General features: G+C 42.7%; 1 protein-coding gene across 2 annotated transcripts; it reads right to left on the bottom strand.

The window, feature by feature from the left end:
• Window positions 1-469: 469 nt before the first annotated feature.
• Window positions 470-12,346, bottom strand: LOC139385869 (polypeptide N-acetylgalactosaminyltransferase 17). 2 transcript variants are annotated; one of them, XM_071131150.1, is made up of 11 exons: window positions 12,293-12,346; window positions 11,227-11,410; window positions 8,440-8,606; window positions 4,849-5,023; window positions 4,118-4,315; window positions 3,810-3,927; window positions 3,302-3,487; window positions 2,695-2,832; window positions 2,406-2,501; window positions 1,604-1,765; window positions 470-688 (listed from the first exon to the last, which is right to left on the bottom strand). In XM_071131150.1, exons 1-11 carry the CDS (start codon window positions 12,300-12,302, stop codon window positions 554-556), a joined length of 1,569 nt encoding a protein of 522 aa, XP_070987251.1. In that variant the 5' UTR covers window positions 12,303-12,346; the 3' UTR covers window positions 470-553. The 2 variants fall into 2 exon arrangements, with proteins under 2 accessions (XP_070987251.1, XP_070987250.1); XM_071131149.1 differs by lacking the exon at window positions 12,293-12,346 and adding an exon at window positions 11,744-12,039.
• Between the last annotated feature and the right edge of the window lie 7,672 nt (window positions 12,347-20,018).

The following is a 20,018-nucleotide window of genomic DNA, read 5'->3' on the forward strand; positions in this document are numbered from 1 at the left end:
GCTGATCTGGGATCAAGTCCATGTAATCTTCTTCGTTATGATCTAAATAGGCTAAAATGATCCTAGATCAGCACTACTACTCTGAGAATCTTTATGAATACGGGCCATGGTCTGCTTGACTGCCTCCTCGTGTTTTTAATGGCTGCCTCCTCCTTTACTCCCTCACAGACACTCCACATAGTCAATGTGATTGTTCTATTCCTACACCAGTCGCATTCTCATGGCTCTGCTAGAAGTGCCTTCCGCTGATGCTAGCCAGCTGGGTTAGCCCGCTGACAGTCTTTTGAAATTGATTGAATAAAGTTGAATAAATCTGTTACAGTAAAGGCTGTGTGATTTCGTAATATGGTGTCAACTTATTCACCCCATGTGGTGTAATAGTTATTTGCGTACACAAATGTTTTTGTTTTTTAAACCATCAGACCAGCAGTTTATTGGAAGACAATCTTGGAAAACACCAACTGAAGAATTTTAATAATACAGTATGACAACTGATTCAATTCAGTACAATAACACTATCTTGGTCAAAGAATAATTCTGCATCATGCTGTGGCTACTGCTTCATTGTGTTTTTGATGTTCCACTTCTGTCCAGAGCAGGTCTGAAGCACCAGCGAGTGTCCGAAGTAAGCGTTCGCCTGTATCACCTCCAGACAGCGACCCGTGGCTCTGTTGATGATTGAGTCGTTCTGAAGGACAGAGGAAATCAAATGTTCTCAATTGAGTAGGCTACTACCTTCATGTGACCTCACAGTATTCATAAAGACTCTCAGACTAAAAGTGCTGATCTAGGAATAGTTTAGCCTTTTAAATTATAATGAATGCACAAGGGGATCTGATCCTAGATCAGCACTCCTACCCTGAGATGCTTTATGAATACAGGCCCTGATCACTGTGTCAGCAACAGTCCCCTCCAGGCAGCTTCTAGCATTTTGTATTTCTGCTTCACAGGACCTTACAATGTGGTGTTATTACAGTGTTACTACACAGGGTTAGCTTGCACAGGACCTTACACTGTGGTTATATTACAGTGTTACTACACAGGGTTAGCCTGCACAGGACCATACAATGTGGTTACAGTATATTACAGTGTTACTACACAGGGTTAGCCTGCACAGGACCTTACACTGTGGTTATATTACAGTGTTACTACACAGGGTTAGCCTGCACAGGACCTTACAATGTGGTTACAGTATATTACAGTGTTACTTCACAGGGTTAGCCTGCACAGGACCTTACAATGTGGTTATATTACAGTGTTACTACACAGGGTTAGCCTGCACAGGACCTTACAATGTGGTTACAGTATATTACAGTGTTACTACACAGGGTTAGCCTGCACAGGACCTTACAATGTGGTTATATTACAGTGTCACTACACAGGGTTAGCCTGCACAGGACCTTACAATGTGGTTACAGTATATTACAGTGTTACTACACAGGGTTAGCCTACACAGGTCTGGCATGGCAGGGGCTTGTTGCGGCCCTATGCTCTACAGGAAACGAAGACGAGTAAGTAAGTAAGTAACACGGTATAAGAGCAACTTAATTGGAAATAATGGGCCATAGTTAAAAATAAAAAACTATGTCAACATGAGTCTGACCTGAGAGAAGTGCCATGTGGTCAGCCTGGTGTTGGAGACTTTGTCACAGTTGAGGAGCTGAGGAAAATTGGAGACCTGATCGTCCATCAGACAGCGTGTTTCCTCCCCTGTACTGCCCAGAGCACCGAGGAAAAACTGTCCCTCCTTGGTGTACCGACCCAACTAAAGGAACAGGGAGACACTACTGTGAATGGCTGGTCAAGGGCTATCAACAACAACTATATGTGTTCTCCCCTGTACTGGCCAGAACACCCAGGAAGAACTGACCCTCTTTGGTGTTCCAACTGGTAGGAGAGAGGCACAGGGAGACAAAATTAAGTAAGTGGTGGATGGTAAATAGTTTCTATTCTTTGAAATTAATTGAAATGATTTGTGATATGATATCATATCTGCTCTCATTCAAAGTGGATCTTAAAAAAACTCTAAAGCCTTAACATAATATGATTTTGATACTGTTTTGACTGTAGAACCAGTCATGATATCTGCTACATTTGTATGTCACAGGGGCAAAGGGCTAAATTCTGGTAGTTTTCCTGACGTTTTGTCTATGTTTGTGTATGAACCACATCATGTAATTTGGTTAAAAAAAACACATTCTGGTATAAAAGAAAAATGCATGGTATAAAAACGTTTCCCTGCTGATTTTGCTCTCACAGCTTGCAGGCACAGTGCATCTCCGGTGAACCTCAAATGTGTCCCAAATAGCACCCTATTTCCTATAAATCACTACTTTTGGTCAAAAGTAGTGAACTAAGTAGGGAATAAGGTGCCATTTGGGACATATACTAGTATAATAGGTTACCTGGGGTCCCATTCCGTGACAGGGGTGCAGGGTGGCTGTATGGTTCACCTTCTCTCCCTGGTCCATACACAGATGGGTCGCTTTGCTACTACGAATCTACAGGGAAAGAGCAAGAGAGAGAGAGAAAGAGAGGGATGGAGGGGATAGAGAGAGAAAGAGAGAAAGACAAAGCGAGAACAGGTAGGAAAATGTTTATGAATGGAGAAAGCTACTTGGCTGCTAAAAGCATCTTATGAGTGTTTGATGAGTGTTTAGACTTTGTGTAGGCCCTGTCATCAGTCAGACTCACCTCCCCGTAAAAGATGGTGTTGTTGTACCTCCTCATCTCTGGATAGACGTTGTCCAGGTACCACTCAAAGTTCTTACATTGCAGAGATTTCCTCAATGCTACCCTCTGAGAGATGTCTCCATAGTCTATCCCATGGTTCTGGAACAGGGAGTGGTTGATTACAGATTGTGTTCCAAATGGCACCCCAATGTAGCCTCGCGAGCCATCCTGATCTCGCAAGCTTTCAATAATGGTTCGCTGCATGGAATTCCAGGTGGCTCGTGAGGCTAACCTCATAGAGCTCTGGTCAAAAGTAGTGCACTATATGGGGAATGGGGTGCTATTTGAGACACAGTCACAATTATAAATATGTAACATTAGCAATGAAACGTATGGTGTACATATACTGTATAATGTAGTTAGGATAATGAATAGATTCATTTTAATAGACTACTGAAAATCTAGGTAGGGGAATAGGCGTTTTATCTGAATTTATGACCTCAAAACTGGTCATAGATCAACTTCATCCGACTCCCTGACCTAGAGTTCCATCTGAACATACATTTGTATATGCCCACAAAAACAGAAAAAAATACAGACTTTAAATCAGTATTTAGGGGCAACTCACCTCCATTGGGATGTTCCAAGCCAGGTAGACATGCGACTTAAACTGGTCCATCCAGACCTCGGCCACGCGCAGGGCATTACGCCGCGTGCTGGAGGCTATATTGCTGTGGTAGGGCTTCTTCATCCTTGCAATGTGAGCTACCCTGGAGCAGGGAAGCACCTCCATACTGCCCCCACACAGCCACACCTGGTAGTGCATGTTGGTGGAGAAAATATTATGAGAACAGAACACATACCTTCACACACAACAAATGTTCTGCAGGACTAACACGAATAAGAAGGCAATGCTTAGCTCTACTCAGAGAACCACAATTGCGTACTTGCTGAAATAGGACAAGATACACAACAAATACAGAATGCACTATTCACACACTAGTCACCCTGCCTCTCGCCACCCTAACATACAATGAATGCATCCCAAATGGCACCATATTCCCTTTATAGTGCTCTACTTTTGACCAGGGCCCAATTATGCTCAGCCTTCACAGAAAAATGGGTGCCACACAAACCTTGATCCCCAGTTCGATGTTCTCTCCTCCGTAGACGTCCATGCCAGAGTCCAGCAGCCCCAGGTGCCCAAAGTAGTCCCGGTTCACCACAAAGGAGCAACCAATCATTGCAGGAGTTCTGCGGGGGGAAAGAAGGGGATTCTGTTTTCCTCATTTTGTCAATTGGGTTCTCTAAATGCAAGTGTTTATTTCGTTGTGTGTGTGCGCGTGCAGGTGTGCCTGTGTGTGTGCCTGTGTGTGTGCATATGTGTGTGTGTACGCATGCCCGTTCCTGTGTGCATATGCATGTCAGTGTGTTTGTAGCCTACCTAATGGGTGCAGAGGTGTCCCCGTCATCCCACCACTGTTTTGGGGGGTTGATGTACATGCACCACAGCTCCCAGTTGTAGCCATGGCCAGAGTTCTCGTAGCGCTCCAGCTCAAACGTCTCATGCTTGATGTTATCGATAGAGGGCAGGATGATCCTCTTGTGGTCCTCTTTGATTCTGGTCAGAACCGGCTCAGCCCTGACATAGAGAGATTGCTAGATGGGGTTGGAGGTTTCTTAAGATCTTCTCTCTTCTCCCTCCCCTCTTCCTCCCTATGCCTCCAAGTCAGTCCCCCTAGTTCTTCTGAGTTAGGTTTATAAGTTCTTATTTTTGAGTCGACTCAAAGGGTTGCGACTCCATAGGGAGAAGCAGCTCCCTGTGTAGTGGGTAGTTCTTCTGTTTATCTGTGGGCCCTGGTCAACTCTAGTGTGTACATAAAGAACATACCAACCCTGTGACAGTACTTGAATACTAGGCACACTTTTAAAAACGTAATTTCATAAAATCTTATGGCAATTCACTTCTTTAGACTTTCATCACAAATATGGTCATGCAGGTACTAGATGCTAGATGGCTAGATGGTTAGTAGTAGTATGCAGAAAATCTCACATTGATGCGTGACCAACTGCTACATTCAAGTATTCCTTCTGATCCACCCTTTAAGTCAAAGTTTTTTAAACCATCGATCCCAACAACTCAAAGTTCAAGTTGAAACCCACACATACACTCACCAGGAGGGTGTGAACTCAACGTGGGCATCGAAGAATCCAGTCACCTCGCCACTGGCTGCCTTCCAGCCCTCGATGCGGGCACGGATCAGTCCCTCACGCTTCTGGTTCCTCACCATTTTCACCAGGCCTGGGTAACGCTTGTTTACATAATCCTCCAATGGCCCTTTCAGTTGTTCTAGGACACAACCAAATACAACTAAGCAAAGCTATACCCACAGACAAACATATGCATGCAGACACACCCACAAACATTTTCAGAAAAACACTCAAGTGCATGTGAGCACACACACGCACGCACAGAGAGAGAGAGAGAGAGAGAGAGAGAGAGAGAGGAAATTAATCTGTTTTCATGGGCCCCATCGCTCCAGTGCTTTCTAACAGTCTCACAACAACACCAGGGGGAGTTGGATGTTTCCTGAGCTATGGCTTCTGTTCTATATTTTTTCTCTTGCACAACTGATCAGTTTATCCCACCTGAACACACTCTCAGAACCCCCACTCCTCTCACAGAAATACTGGTGGATGTGTTCAGCAGGCCATTGGTTCCTGCATGAGCCAGCACGACATCTTCATGCCCTTAACACTTTGAATGTGGGTCAAAAGGGAAATAAAAGTATTATCTGAGTCTTTTCACCCACATCATCTCCCGGAGTCCTCCTTCCTAGATAGCTGGAGTGACACCTGTAGACAGTGTCCTTTGCTCCCACCTGCCGAACACCTGCCCTCACTGTCATTAACAGAACTGCGGGAAAACAGTGCCCGACAGCCTTAACTAGCTAGCTTGTTAGAAACACTGTATGCTTGCTAGCTAGCTAGCACAAGGTGTCGCCCCAGCCTCCCGCCTGCTGAGAAAACAGTGCCCGAGGGGGGTCGAAGGACACTCTCTACCGGAGTATCCCACCGCCTACCGCTAGAACAGCAGGTGGGAGGATGGGGGGGGGGGGGGGGGGGGGGGTATGCTAGCTAACTATCTAGCTTGTGAGTTAGTGACACTGCGTGCTATCTTGCTAGTTAGCTAGCACACAGTGTCACCCCCGCCTCCCGCCTGCTGTGTACCGGACTAGCTGGCTAAGCTAGCACACATTGCACATAGCACACAGATGGGAGCACACATGCTCCCATCTGCTGAACACCTTCCCTCGCCGTTGTTAACTGAACTGTGGGAAAACAGTGCCCGACAGGTGGGGGCGAAGGACACTGTCTACCGGTGTAAGGCTAGCAAGTTACGGTTGCCTCCCGCATGTCCTAGCTTAAACATTTACAAATAGAAGTATAAAAAGGGGTACCTGCAGATGCAGGAATGCCCACATGCAGGAATCCCCCGAATTGCAGGCCACAATTGCACCCTTCTAAATGTGCAGGCGGGTGTGCAGTGGATGTGTGGCTGAGTGGAGAAGAGTTATGCAGACAGTAAGAGGGTGTGTGTTATTTATTTGCATGCCTCTCCATCTCAACCACTGCAATAGCTTCTTTTTCCCCCTCCATAATGGATTGCTGGCCCTATGCCATCCCGCCGTGCCAGGAACATTGGGGAAATTGACCAGTCTATATCTCCTTTTTCTCTTTCCCTCTCTGCCCCTGACTTTGTACTAAATTCTCTTCCACCCTTTCACTCTCTCCTTCTACCCACATCTCTCCCTCTTCATTTCTATATGCACCTTTCATTGTCTCTGTCTTCCTCTCTCTAACCACCGCTCTCTCTGCCCATTGCTTACTTTCTTCACAACTGTCCCTCTCCTCCCTTCCTGTCCCCCTTCCTGGATGGATGTTGTCAAACAGACATGTTCTCTTGCCTTTATTTGACTGTTCTGTCCGTGCAGCAAAACAGCATGTTGGACAAGGATGTCTTTATAAAGCATATAATATAATATCATTTATAATATCACTACATTAAATGCATATACAAATTGTACATTATATGAATATGTATCAATGTACACTACTGTTCAAAAGTTTGCGGTCACTTAGAAATGTCCAAAGCATCCCGGAGTCGCCACTTCACTGTTGACATTGAGACGTGTTTTGCGGGTACTATTTAAAGAAGCTGCCAGTTGAGGACTTGTGAGGCATCTGTTTCTCAAACTAGACACTCTAATGTATTTGTCCTCTTGCTCAGTTGTGCGCCGGGGCCTCCCACTCCTCTTTCTATTCTGGTTAGAGCCCGTTTGCGCTGTTCTGTAAAGGGAGTAGAACACAGCGTTGTACGAGATCTTCAGTTTCTCACATGGAATAGCCTTCAGTTCTCAGAACAAGAATAGGCTGACGAGTTTCAAAGAAAGTTATTTGTTTCTGGACATTTTGAGCCTGTAATCAAACCCACAAATGCTAATGCTCCAGATACTCAACTAGTCTAAAGAAGGCCAGTTTTATTGCTTCTTTAATCAGGACAAACGTGCCTCCAGTGCGCCTTCACAGTCCAGAGTTTCCGGTGACAGTCCCCAGTCAAGAGCTTCCGGCGACGGTCCCCAGTCCGGAACCTTCTGCGACGGTCCCCAGTCCGGAACCTCCTGCGACGGTCCACGGTCCGGAGCTTCCAGGCAAGGTGTCCAATCCAGATCCAGGGCAGGAGCCTTCCTCTGCGCCGGTGGCCAGTCCAGGCACGGTGTCCAGTCCAGCTCCAAGGCCGGAGCCTTCCTCTGCGCCGGAGCCCAGTCCAGGCACGGCGGCCAGCCAAGCTCCATGGCAGGAGCCTTCTTCTGCGCCGATGCCAGTCCAGGCACGGCGTCCAACCCAGCTCCAGTGCCAGAGCCCTCCTCTGCGCCGGTGCCCAGTCCAGGCACGGCGTTCAGCCCGGTGCCATGGTCGGATCCGGGGTCTGGGGGGGGGGGGCTACGACCCGCACCGGAGCCGCCTTCGACACTAGTCACCCCCCTAACCCCCCCATTTGGTTTCAGGTTTTGCGGCCGGAGTCCACACCTTTGGGGGGGGGGGGGTACTGTTACGCCCTGACCATAGAGAGCCCTTGTTCCTCTATGGTGTAGTAGGTCAGGGCGTGACTAGGGGGCATTCTAGCTTATAATTTCTATGTTGTGTTCTAGTTTATATTTTCTATGTTAGTATTTTGTATGATTCCCAATTAGAGGCAGCTGGTAATCGTCTCTAACTGGGGATCATATTTAAGTAGATATTTTTCCCACCTGTGTTTGTGGGATATTATTTTGTGTTTGTGCACCATGGAGTCACTTCGTCTATTGGATTTATTGTTTTGGCTTATGTTTCACTTTTGAAATAAATATGTGGAACTCAATATCCGCTGCGCCTTGGTCCCGTTCTTATGACAACCGTGACATGATGGTTGCTGATAATAGGCCTCTGTGCGTCTATTTAAAAAATAAAACATCTGCCATTTCCAGCTACAATAGTTATTTACAACATGAACAATATCTACACTGTATTTCTGATCAATGTTATGTTATGTCAATATTATGTTATTTTAATGGACAAAAAAATGCTTTTCTTTCAAAAACAAGGACATTTCTAAGTGACTCCAAACTTTTGAACGGTAGTGTATATTGGATGTGTGAATGTGTGTATGTTCTTATACTATTTCTTCACCAAAATGTGAGTGCGTGCATGTATATTTCTCCTCACCATCATCGCTGTAGTCGTCCACCAAGATTATCTCTTTGAGGAGGTGTGCCGGTGTGTGATTGACAGCTGAGTGGACCGAGCGGAGGATTACTGACAACGCCTCGTTGACAAAGATAAAGATAAGGGAGATGTTTGGAAGATCCCTGGGGAAGCTGGCCTTTTTACACCTGGAGACCACACACACACTCACACATAAAGACATATGCAGAAACACACGCACACACAGAGAGAGAGACACACACACACACATCATTAGCTATCATCACTAATTACAACAAACACTAATACATCCTTATATATAACAGATAAAGGCAAACGGTGAGTCCATCATTCAATGTTCAGTAATACGGTACTTGAACCCTCTTATATAAAGCTAATGTCTTAATTAAGTAGCCCTATATAATATGTATATAATATGATGTAGCCCGCCCTTTTGGTACTACCCAACATTCTAATGTAGGTTTCCAAGTTCATTACCATCACGCAAGATTCTTCTTCTCCAAGTCTCTTCTATACATTATGATCCCTGTTGATGAGCTCACACATTTTTGTTTTGCAATTGAAAATGAGAACCATGTGCCTCTTCCTGTTCCCCACAATCACATTTTTCAAAAAACTTACCCACACCCCCCCCCCCCCCTCTCCCTAGGCTCACAGTGGGTGCACTGTGGGAGAGAGAGATAAGAGTCCTATTTTTATTGTAGCTTTCGTTATAACGAGAGCCAGCCTTGATGAGAGGGAGAGAGGAATCTGGCTGGCTACATCCTAATAGTTAAAAGAGACTTTTGTTTTGGAGTGTTTACCATTTGAAAGGAAACACTTTGAAGTTTGTGGAAATGTGAAAGGAATGTAGGAGAATGTAACACAATAGATCTGGTAAAAGATAATACAAAGAAAAAAACAACCTTTCTCTTGTATGTCTTTTGTACCATCATCTTTGAAATTTAAGAGAAAGGCCATAATGTATTATGCCAGCCCAGGTGCAATTTAGATTTTGACCACTAAATGGCAGCACTGCATGTACAAAGTTTTAGACTGATCCAATGAACCATTGCATTTCTGTTCCAAATTTTGTATCAAGACTGCCTAAATGTGCCTAATTTGCTTATTAAAAACTTTTCATGTTAAAAATTGTGCGCTCTCCTCAAACAATAGCATGGCATTCTTTCACTGTAATAGCTACTGTACATTAGACAGTGCAGTCAGATTAACAAGAATTTAAGCTTTCGCCAATATAAGATATATCTATGTCCTGGGAATTGTTCTTGTTACTTACAACCTCATGCTAATCGCATTATCCTACATTAGCTCAACTGTCCAGTGGACGGGACACCGATCCCGAAGAAGTTTTGTCACGTTCTGACCTTAGTTCTTTTGTTATGTCTTTGTTTTAGTATGGTCAGGGCATGAGTTGGGTGGGTTGTCTATGTTCCTTTTTCTATGTTTTGGGATTTCTGTGTTTGGCCTGGTATGGTTCTCAATCAGAGGCAGCTGTCAATCGTTGTCCCTGATTGAGAACCATACTTAGGTAGCCTGGTTTCACTTTTGAGTGGTGGGTGAATATTTTCCGTGTCAGTGTTTGTGCCACACGGGACAGTTTCGTTTGTTTCGGTATTTCACGTGGTTATTTTGTAGTTTAGTGTTCATGTCAATAAAGTATCGTTATGGACACTTACCACGCTGCACATTGGTCCGACCTCTCTTACTCCTCGTCGGAAGAAGAGGATGAACATTGCAAGTTGTATTTATATATATATGATATATATGTACTTTACTATACTGTTTATAGTTTTGACAACTTTTTGTTTTACTTCACTACATCCACTACATTTTCCATGACACTCAAAAGTACTCATTCCATTTTGAATGCTTAGCAGGACAGGAACAAGGGTCCAATTCACACACTTATCAAGATAACAACCCTTGTCATCCCTAATGCCTCTGATCTAGCGGACTCACTAAACACAAATGCTTCATTTGTAAATTCTGTCTAAGTGTTGGAGTGTGCCCCTGGCTATCCGTAAATAAAAAAAAACAAGAAAATGGTGCCGTCTGGTTTGCTTAATATAAGAAATTTGAAATGATTAATACTTTTACATTTGATACTTAATTATATTTTAGCAATTACATTTACCTGTGTGTGTGTGTGTGTGTGTGTGTGTGTGTGTGTGTGTGTGTGTGTGTGTGTGTGTGTGTGTGTGTGTGTGTGTGTGTGTGTGTGTGTGTGTGTGTGTGTGTGTGTGTGTGTGTGTCCAGAGTGTGTGCACGTGTCAATTGGCGCATTTGACTGCAACTTCATAACAAATAAGACCACAAAAAAGCACAACAAAGAAAGAGGGATTAGGCTACAGAGATATTAATAGATGGTTTTAAGAATATTGTATTTTTAACCACAAAGCTAAGTGGTGCCAAAACAAAAACATCTGCTGACATAGCTTTAATCATTAGTCTCTCCGACCATGGCAACAACCCAGTAGCAGCGAAACAACTAAGACAGCAAAGTATACACTATCATGCTTATCAGTTTTGATTAGAGCATGAGCCCAAGATATGGCTGAGATCTAGATATGGGTATCAAATAATACGACGTGCACACACACACACACTAATGCTTGGATTGGTCTTTGGAAAAACATAAAAGCACATGAAAATTGTAGTGGGTCTATTGTACTGAAACACTGTTGTCAACTGAGCTACAGTAAGGGTGACCCTGGTCAAAAGTAATGCTGTACTATATAAGGAATAGAGTGCACTATAGGGATGCACTATAGGGTGCCTAAAACTTACTTGCTGGGCCGGTAGTCTGGTATGGACCGATCCAGTGATATCTTTTGGCTGAGGTAAGCGTTGTATCCATACTTTTCCCTCAGTACTTTTGCGTCGTCCTCTTCTTTTGTGGCTAGGGTGGCAGGGAGGCCCCCTTTACCTCGCCCCCCGAAACCCTCAATCAGCCCCAGAGACTTGGACAGACCTGTAGTTCACAGTCAAGAAAAGGTCACTATGCTATAACACGTTTGCTTAGTTGTTTTGAAAATTATAGACTTTTAACAAAGGAGGTAGCTGTATACTAAACTTATGTCCCAAATGGCACCCTATTCCCTATATAGTGCACTACCCTGTGGGCCCTGGTCAAAAGTAGTAGTACACTAATTATAGAGTGCCATTTTGGATGGATCCTGAGCCGCAGACTATGTAAATAACAGCAATCATGGTAGATTTTGAGTGACAGCAAATAAAAAATAACCAATGAGCCATAGTCATTGTTTTTAGGTGGGTAGGCTAGAGTGCTAGAGTCATAGCCTACCATTAAGCTGTCTGTAGACCACGTCCTCCAATGACCCGAGTCTCTTTAGTAATACTTCATGACTGATGCTCAAACCTTGAGCCGTGCCGTTAGAGCGTGATTGTCTTTTCACATCGTCCTGACCGATGGTTTTTGTCACTCGGTTGTGGGTGCACTTGGTCCAAAGCGTCATGAACCCCGCAACCGCAATCACGTTCAGCACCAATAACACTCTCCATCGTCTGAACACAAAAGCCATTAAAGTTGTTGATGTCCGGGATCCAAATAGCAGTGTTTTTGGAATGAATCAGGACAAATTCAGGAGTCCTCCTCTTTGTGATGCGCAATAAGGTTCAATGTAGATTTGTGTTTATGAAGGTATTTTCAAAATATATATATACCGTAGACGACATTCCACCTGGAGAAGCTGGTGCTGCAAATCAACAGTAGATAATTGCTATGGTCAAATTGAACTCTGTGTGCGCATTGATAGGCTAAGTTTCGATTGCTCATTTTGTAACATAACGTAGACTAATTACAACATTTCACTAATAAGCTTTAACCACCTACCATTTCGCATTGGAGCAATTGTAGGGCTGCGTCCTCGTTCGGGGTAATTTTGGAGCCTGGTCATGGGCTCTCATCCGTGACTTCTCTGTTTAAAATGTATTGATAGAAGATCATGCATAGAATATGTTAGACAAAGAGACTAGCATATCTTCAGTTTTGAAGAGTCCATATCCTTAAATATTTAAAGAGTCTCAAGTCTGTCTTTCTTTGCATTCAGCAGAAGTGGGCTATGACGCGATTGAGAAGGACTGCGTACTGAGCCGCTGTCTGTCTCTGACCGCGGATCTTCAAAATCGTAGCAGATAAATACTGGCCACATAAAACGCATAGGCCTATCCCATGTTTAAGCATTATCTGTGCAGTTTTGATCCTCCACGTGTAGGAAAAATAATTGTGAGATGTTTTGAGCGGTGTATTGCACGAGTAGACTTCTACACAACCAGTAAGCCTAAAATATAACGGTCCGTGGACGCAGCATCGCCAATGAAAGACACCTCAAATGCAGCACAGAAATGCGGCTGAAATAACTCCATCCGAGGTGTCTTCTCATATTCTGACTATTCAAAATAATGCAAAACGTTATCCCCCTGTACCCTTATTTTCGCCGATGTCTTATTATGTCGCCGATGTCTGTTATTTAATTTAGCCAAATTCGTCCTATGCGCTAGATAGCGCTTAATAATGGCGCGCAGGAAAACACGGAATGGGATTCCTAGGAAGAGATTCGTATTGAACGTTCCTGGTGAGTGTGGCAACCAGTCACACAGTGAATTAAGAAGATCGTTGATGCGGGTGGGTAGGTAGAGTTGACTCACACCAATGATCTGCAATTATACTGCATTCAAATCATATTTTGATTGAACATTTCCTCCCATGATTATTGTATGCAACAGTAAGCCTATGTTCTAAGTTGAAATAATGTATTTGAAATAACATAAAAATGTGACATAATTATTAACAATAAGGCCCGAGAGGGTGTGGTACATTGGCCATATACCACAAACCCACGAGGTGCGTTATTGCTATTGTTTACCAACGTAATTAGAGTAGTAAAAATAAAATGTTTTGTCATACCCGTGGTCTGATATACCACGGCTATCAGCCAATCAGCATTCAGGACTCAAACCACCCAGTTTATAATTAAGCAATAAGGCCCGAGGGGGTGTGGTACATGACCAATATACCACAGCTAAGGGCTGTTCTTTGCAAGACGCAACATGGAGTGCCTGGATACAGCCATTAGACGTGGTATGTTGACCATATATTGTTTATATATTGTGGTATATTGGCCATATACCACAAACCCCTGAGGTGACTTATTGCTATTATAAACTAGTTACCAACATAATTAGAGCAATTAAAATAACTGTTTTGTTTTACCTATGGTATATGGCCATGTATACCACGGCTGTCAGCCAATCAGCATCCAGGACTCGAACCACCTATTTTATAATGAACACCATTTCCCCCACTTTTATCTTTCAAAGACTTTCAATGAACACATAGGCCTAACTATTTTACAATTACAAAGCTGATCGGAATACTGACACCATTTTTAGTCTGCTTTTTAAATGTAATTATTGCATGCTTAAAAAGACAGCAGAAGCTGCAGATTGGATTTTTCTGGACCCCTTTTCCCAAAAGCTACAGTTCCCGAAGCTTCTGTGCATGTGTCGGATTCTCTACTTTACACAGTCTCTGCTCGACTTGTAGAGAACCTCCCTTCACATTTCTACTGTCAATTGTGAATGATAAATCTTAAAGTTTTAGCGGTGAAAGGTCCATTCAGCATCTGCATACCAACCATTTTATCTCAGTTTAATGGGGATGCGTTTAGATCTTCTTGAGATATACAGTACTAGTCAAAAGTTTGGACACACCTAATCTAAGTGTTTTTCTTTATTTTCACTATTTTCTACATTGTAGAATAATAATGAAGATGTCAAAACTATGAAATAACACATATGGAATCATGTCGTAAACAAAAAAGTGTTAAACAAATCTAAATATATTTTATATTTGAGATTCTTCAAAGTAGCCACCCATTGATGACAGCTTTGCACACTCTTGGCATTCTCTCAACCAGACAGACAATTTTGGGATACATTTTATTCCCCGCAGATTATTTGGAAACGGTTGTCTTTCTGCTTTGTATGCATTAGTCTACTTATTGTATTGAAAGCACATCTGTGTCGCATTATTCACACACTCTCAGCATTCACTGCTTCAAGTTCTAGTCTACCTTTCCATTTCTATAGGCTATAGCCTATTTTATTTATTTAATTGTATGTAACCTTTATTTAACTAGGCAAGTGAGTTAAGAACAAATTCTTGTTTACAATGACAGCCTACCTATGCATACTCAAAGAATCAAGTGGCAGTTATCTTTACAAAGAAATTAACTTAAACATGATTAGGCTATGGTTGAAATGGCAAGATGGCGCCAACAGAAATGGCAGCTCTGCTTCTAGCTCCTAAGCAACTTTGCAGTATTTCGTTTTTTTGAGTGTTATTTCTTACATTATTAGCCTAGAACGTTTTTGTGTTATTACATGCCGCCGGAAATAACTTTTGGATATCAAAGCAGCGCTAACTCACCAGCATTACTACCAGGAATACGACTTTCCCAAATTGGATCCTTTGTTTGTACCCCCAAGGGCAATTTAACTTATCCCAGAGGCTGCTCCAAGACGGTGCCGGCGGAGCAGAGGTATTCGTAGTGGACATCAGTCCGACTCAGGAGGCGGGCACACCATCCACCGCTCCCGAGTATATTACTCGCTAATATTCAGTCTCTGGACAATAAAGTAGATGAGCTCAGGGCAAGGATCTCCTTCCAGAGAGACATCAGGGACTGTAACATTGTTACGTGCCTCCTAGAAGGAAGGAGCTGCAGGAATCAGGAGCAGGAGAGCAAGGAAGTCCCAGTGGCACAATTATTTATTCAGAAGTCCCAACTCAACAACAACATGGGGGGAAACATGCCCAAACGAGGTCGCCACACACAGTGAAATAAACTCTACACATGGAGGAGAAACCTCTACTCCTAAACACATACCAAAACGGTACAAACTGCCATGAGAAAGAAAACCCTGTGGTGCAGACACGCACCCCTAACAAAGTAACCACAGCAACCAATCCCGCACAAAAACTAGTAGGCAGCAGAGGTTAATAAACCCACCGAAATCAACTAATAGGACACAGGTGTAAACAAAACAGACAGACACAAACGAAAAGGAAAAATGGAGCGGTGGCAGCTAGTAGGCCGGCAACGATGACCGCCGAGCACCGCCCGAACAGGGAGAGGAGCCACCTTCGGTGGAAGTCGTGACAAACATCCTCTATTTCACGGAATGATGGCTCTCTTGGGATATACTGTCCTTGTCCATACAGCCAGCTGGGTTTTCAGTTCATCGCGCAGACAGGAATAAAGAACTCTCCGTGAAGAAGAAAGGTGGGGTGTATGTTTCATGATTAACTGCTCCTGGTGTGATTGTGATAACATACAGAAACTCAAGTCATTTTGTTAACTGACCTAGAATACCTCACAATGAAATGCCGACTGTATTACCTCCCAAGATAATTATCTTCGGTTATAGTCACAGCCGTGTATATTCCCCCTCAAGCCGATACCACAGCGTCTATCAAAAAACTTCACTGGACTTTATGCAAACTGGAAACCACATATCTTGAGGTCTCATTTATTGTAGCTGGGCATTTTAAGCAAATTTGAGGAAAACGGTACCAAAGTTCTATCAACACATTGACCGTAGTACTCGCTTAGGAAAAACACTAGACCACTGATACTTGCCTTTTCAAGATGCCTACAAGGCCTCTGGCTATCCGTAAATTAATAAAAAACTAGAAAATGTGGCCAGCTGCTTTGCTTAATATAAGGAATTTGAAATGATTAGTGTAGTTTAGCAATTACATGTACTTTTGATACTTAAGTATATTTAAAACCAAATAATTTTAGACTTTTACTCAAGTAGTATTTTACTGGGTAACTTTCATTTTCTATTAAGGTATCTTTACTTTTACTCAAGTATGACAATTTGGTACTTTATTCACCACTGCCGGCTACAACCCAGCTACTCAACCCTGCATCTTAGAGGCTGCTTCCCTATATATATAGACATGGAATCACTGGCCACTTTAATAATAGAACACTTGTCACTTTCATAATGTTTACATACTCCTTTACTCAATCTCAATGTATATACTGTATTCTATCCTACTGTATTTTAGTCAATGCCTTTCCGACATGGCTCGTCCTAATATTTATATATTTCTTAATTCCATTACTTTGTTTGTGTATTGTTAGATACTACTGCACTGTTGGAGTAGGAACACAAGCATTTCGCTACACCCGCAATAACATCTGCCAAATATGTGTATGTGACCAATAGCATTTTATTTGATATTTAGTTTAGGCTACTAGTGTCTGTAAATAAATATTGACAATGGAAATAAGTGGCGGGCACTTAACCGACGTGAGTCGAGGTGCAATCCAAAAAAATATCATAATTGAAAAGGAAAAGGCGCAACATGGGCATACCATTGTGAGCTAGATTGGCGCCATTTATTTCTCTGCCTGCAAATTGTCCGGCTCCTAAAAGGTAGGCTACACACTATATTCAAAATGTAGCTCAAGAGAAAGTGCAAGTGTCCAGGTCTCATCATTCTTGCTGCTCAAGTTCAGTAGCCTACCTTGCCTCTCCTAGTTGGGTGTGTGAGATCAGGTGTGGATTTGGTATCAATTAAATAGAGTAGGCTACATGCATGGGTGAAGAAGCACGGGGCAGTTATCTTTTCAAGGACATTAATTTCCTAAATATGATAAGGGCTATAGTTTACTACATTGCCTGGAAATAAATATTGATCACCATATATCGTCCCGCTCCTACAAAGGTAGGAAAGATAGAACGTGCAAGAGTCCGCTCTCGCTCCAACTCCGCTCTCTTCAAACTATGTCTAGCCTATTGGCTAATATAGCCCAGCAATACTGTTACGTTAGCCTAATATAATAGGTCACGTGAGAATATCTGGTAATTTAACCTATTTCTTAGGTTATTTTTGCAAATTATGATATTAAATTGCTGTGACCATGGCTGCCAAGCAGGTGCATCACTGGCTTTTTAAAATAACATTTGTGGGACTGCAGTTGGGTTCGGAACCAGTTCTTGCGGGAGCAGGTGGAAATCAGACAAAAAGCCAGCTAGAGCGGCAGGTGTAGTATGAAAATCTGCGGGAGCAGTATGAAGAAATCAGTACCGCACAGACCTCTATTTGTGTTAACAAACTGTAGTATAGCCTACCTCTGTTCAGTTTCAATCAAAGCACATAGCCTAGTGGCACTCACTGTTGAATTTTGGTCGCATGAGAGAAGAATATGAAAAAATGTCACAGTAATGTTGTAATACTTTGCTATTACATTCAGTTATGTTATGTAAAATACCCTCATTACGTTTTTTGATTCAGCTTTGATCTAACTTTATTAAACAAGCACCCTTCCCCGTAGCATGTTCTCTATGAGTAGAGCAAAGACCATGCATAAAGTAGACCATCATGCATGAGCAGAAGCTTCGGAACCTTTAGCTGTTGGGAAGAGGGGTCCAGAAAAGTCAGATCCAGAGTCACTTCATAAAAAGACATCAACATGACTGAGGAACAAGACTTTAAAGACAGTGTGGGAGCTATTCTCCTCTTCTTGACTGTGGATGGTTGAGTTACTGTTGAAATATGCTTTACTTAATATCACAGCATTAAAATCCATGAGTATAAGCAGAAATAGGTCACCCAGATAGCTGGGAGGAATCAAGGAGTCTGGTAACTGAGCAGCTAACTGAGAGACATACCCTCTCTGATCTATGTAGGCGCTCAGAGAAGCGGGATCGAGAGGGAGAAAGGGAGAGAGAAGGAGGGGGGTAGAGCAGGAGGGAGACAGAGAGTGGGAGAGAGACTGGGGTAGATGGGGGAGGGAGAGAGGGAGGGAGGAGGAAGAGAGTCTGAGGGACAGTGACAGGAGAATGGGAGAATGGAAAGAAAGAGAGGATAGAAATTCAAAAAGGCCAGAGAGAGATAAGAGAGGAGGTGCAGATAGAAGGGTCTGAGAGAGAGAGAGAGAGAGAGAGAGAGAGAGAGAGAGAGAGAGAGAGGAGGTACAGATAGAAGGGTCTGGGAGAGAGAGAGAGATCCTGAAGGATACATAAGAACCCAACAGAAAGAAAGGGGCAGCATAGATTGAGGAACAAAGGGGGATTTAGAGAGACTACTCAATATTTACTGAGTGGGTTGATGTAACAATCTCAAGCACTCATTTATCGTCTGACTTTAAAAAGACAGAAGGAACTAAGGCTAAATGTCATTTTGAGCAATGACATCATCATATGCCCCGTGAGGCTGGTTATGAGCATTTTGTTGAATTTTAGTAATACTACATGAATGGACTGATATTCTTTTACAACTACAGTAGGCCTATTTTAATCCAAGTGGGTTTTAAGATCACAATGACTTGTTCATCTTAAAGGCATCTTATTCTCTTATCCTCTGGATCTTCTGTGTTCTTCCTGATTTCAGGCCCTTTGCTGGTCATTACAGTTCAGGCTGAGGTTGATGAATCAAAGCGCCTTTATAATCTATTCTACAGCATCTTTCAGCAAGAGATAACGTTTTGTCGGTTGTTAGAGATATAAAGGCACTACGTATCCTCTGATGACAGATTTGTTGACTATTATAGAACATCCACTAAAAGGTTCTTGATGCAAAATCCAAACAGAGTCAATGTTGTATAAAAACACACAGAGGGTTGTGTACAGTAAATATGTCTAAAAGTATAGGTATTCATGTACATATTTACACATTAAATATTATTTTATTTTCACTCTATTCATTAGCAGCGACGTTTCAACTTGAAGCCTTTGTCAAAGGTATAAAATGCCAACTGGTTTACTTTAGTTTAAATGCAAAAAAATCTGACCATGTATATAATACACAATGATCTTAGAGACGGGACATGAGAACAGGATGATTTTGCTATCAACGCCCAAAAGCCAAACAACGCTACAAGCTCTCACAGTCTCATGTCAGAATTAGACATTCTACCATGTTTCTCAAACTTCTAACTTCAAAGTTGTTCCAAATGTCAAATTTAGTGGTGTTTAAAGGTACGTTTAGGCACTAACTCCACATTTTTTTATGTTAAGCTTAAGTTTAGGAATTAACTCCGAATTCTTAAGGTTAGGCATTAACTCTGAATGGTTACGGTAAAGGCAAAGGTTAAGGTTAACTCCTTAGAAAAACTGCCCCTAGTGGCCGGTTTCCACATCATCACCCGACGTTCTCAGACACGGATGGATGTCGAATACTGACTTGTATCACGGGTGACCTGCCTGAATAACAAGCATCTAAATGATAAAACAGGAAGTGCCATTGTTGGGCAGGGAACTGAAACGCAGTGAAAGTGGATTACACACACACACATACACAAGCGCTCAGGGAACTGTGGTGAAAGTGAAGTACAAAGTATTGGAGATAATCAGAAGTGTGAGGAGGGAGCTGGAGGGAGGCTAGCTCCATGGCTGGGAGGGATTGCATGAGATTATCCTATAATTAGTGTAGAAATCTGAAACTTTGTTGACTCATCATCACACAAGTCTACAAGTCTGATGTGATAACACTGCAGTATTGTAGAGTTGGTCCTCAACATACTCTATTCTCCCCAATC

Source organism: Oncorhynchus clarkii, chromosome 27 (assembly GCF_045791955.1).
Source record: "Oncorhynchus clarkii lewisi isolate Uvic-CL-2024 chromosome 27, UVic_Ocla_1.0, whole genome shotgun sequence".
Lineage (NCBI taxonomy): Eukaryota > Metazoa > Chordata > Actinopteri > Salmoniformes > Salmonidae > Oncorhynchus > Oncorhynchus clarkii.

Bases quoted from the DNA above. Each gene is read 5' to 3' on its own strand.
- LOC139385869 (XM_071131149.1), bottom strand. From the start codon at position 11,981: ATGGCTTTTGTGTTCAGACGATGGAGAGTGTTATTGGTGCTGAACGTG. The intron at 8,607-11,226 runs GTAAGTTTTAGG...TGTGGTCTCCAG, and splicing joins CCAGACTACCGGCCCAGCAA to GTGTAAAAAGGCCAGCTTCC. The intron at 5,024-8,439 runs GTGAGGAGAAAT...GTTGTGTCCTAG, and splicing joins GGACGACTACAGCGATGATG to AACAACTGAAAGGGCCATTG.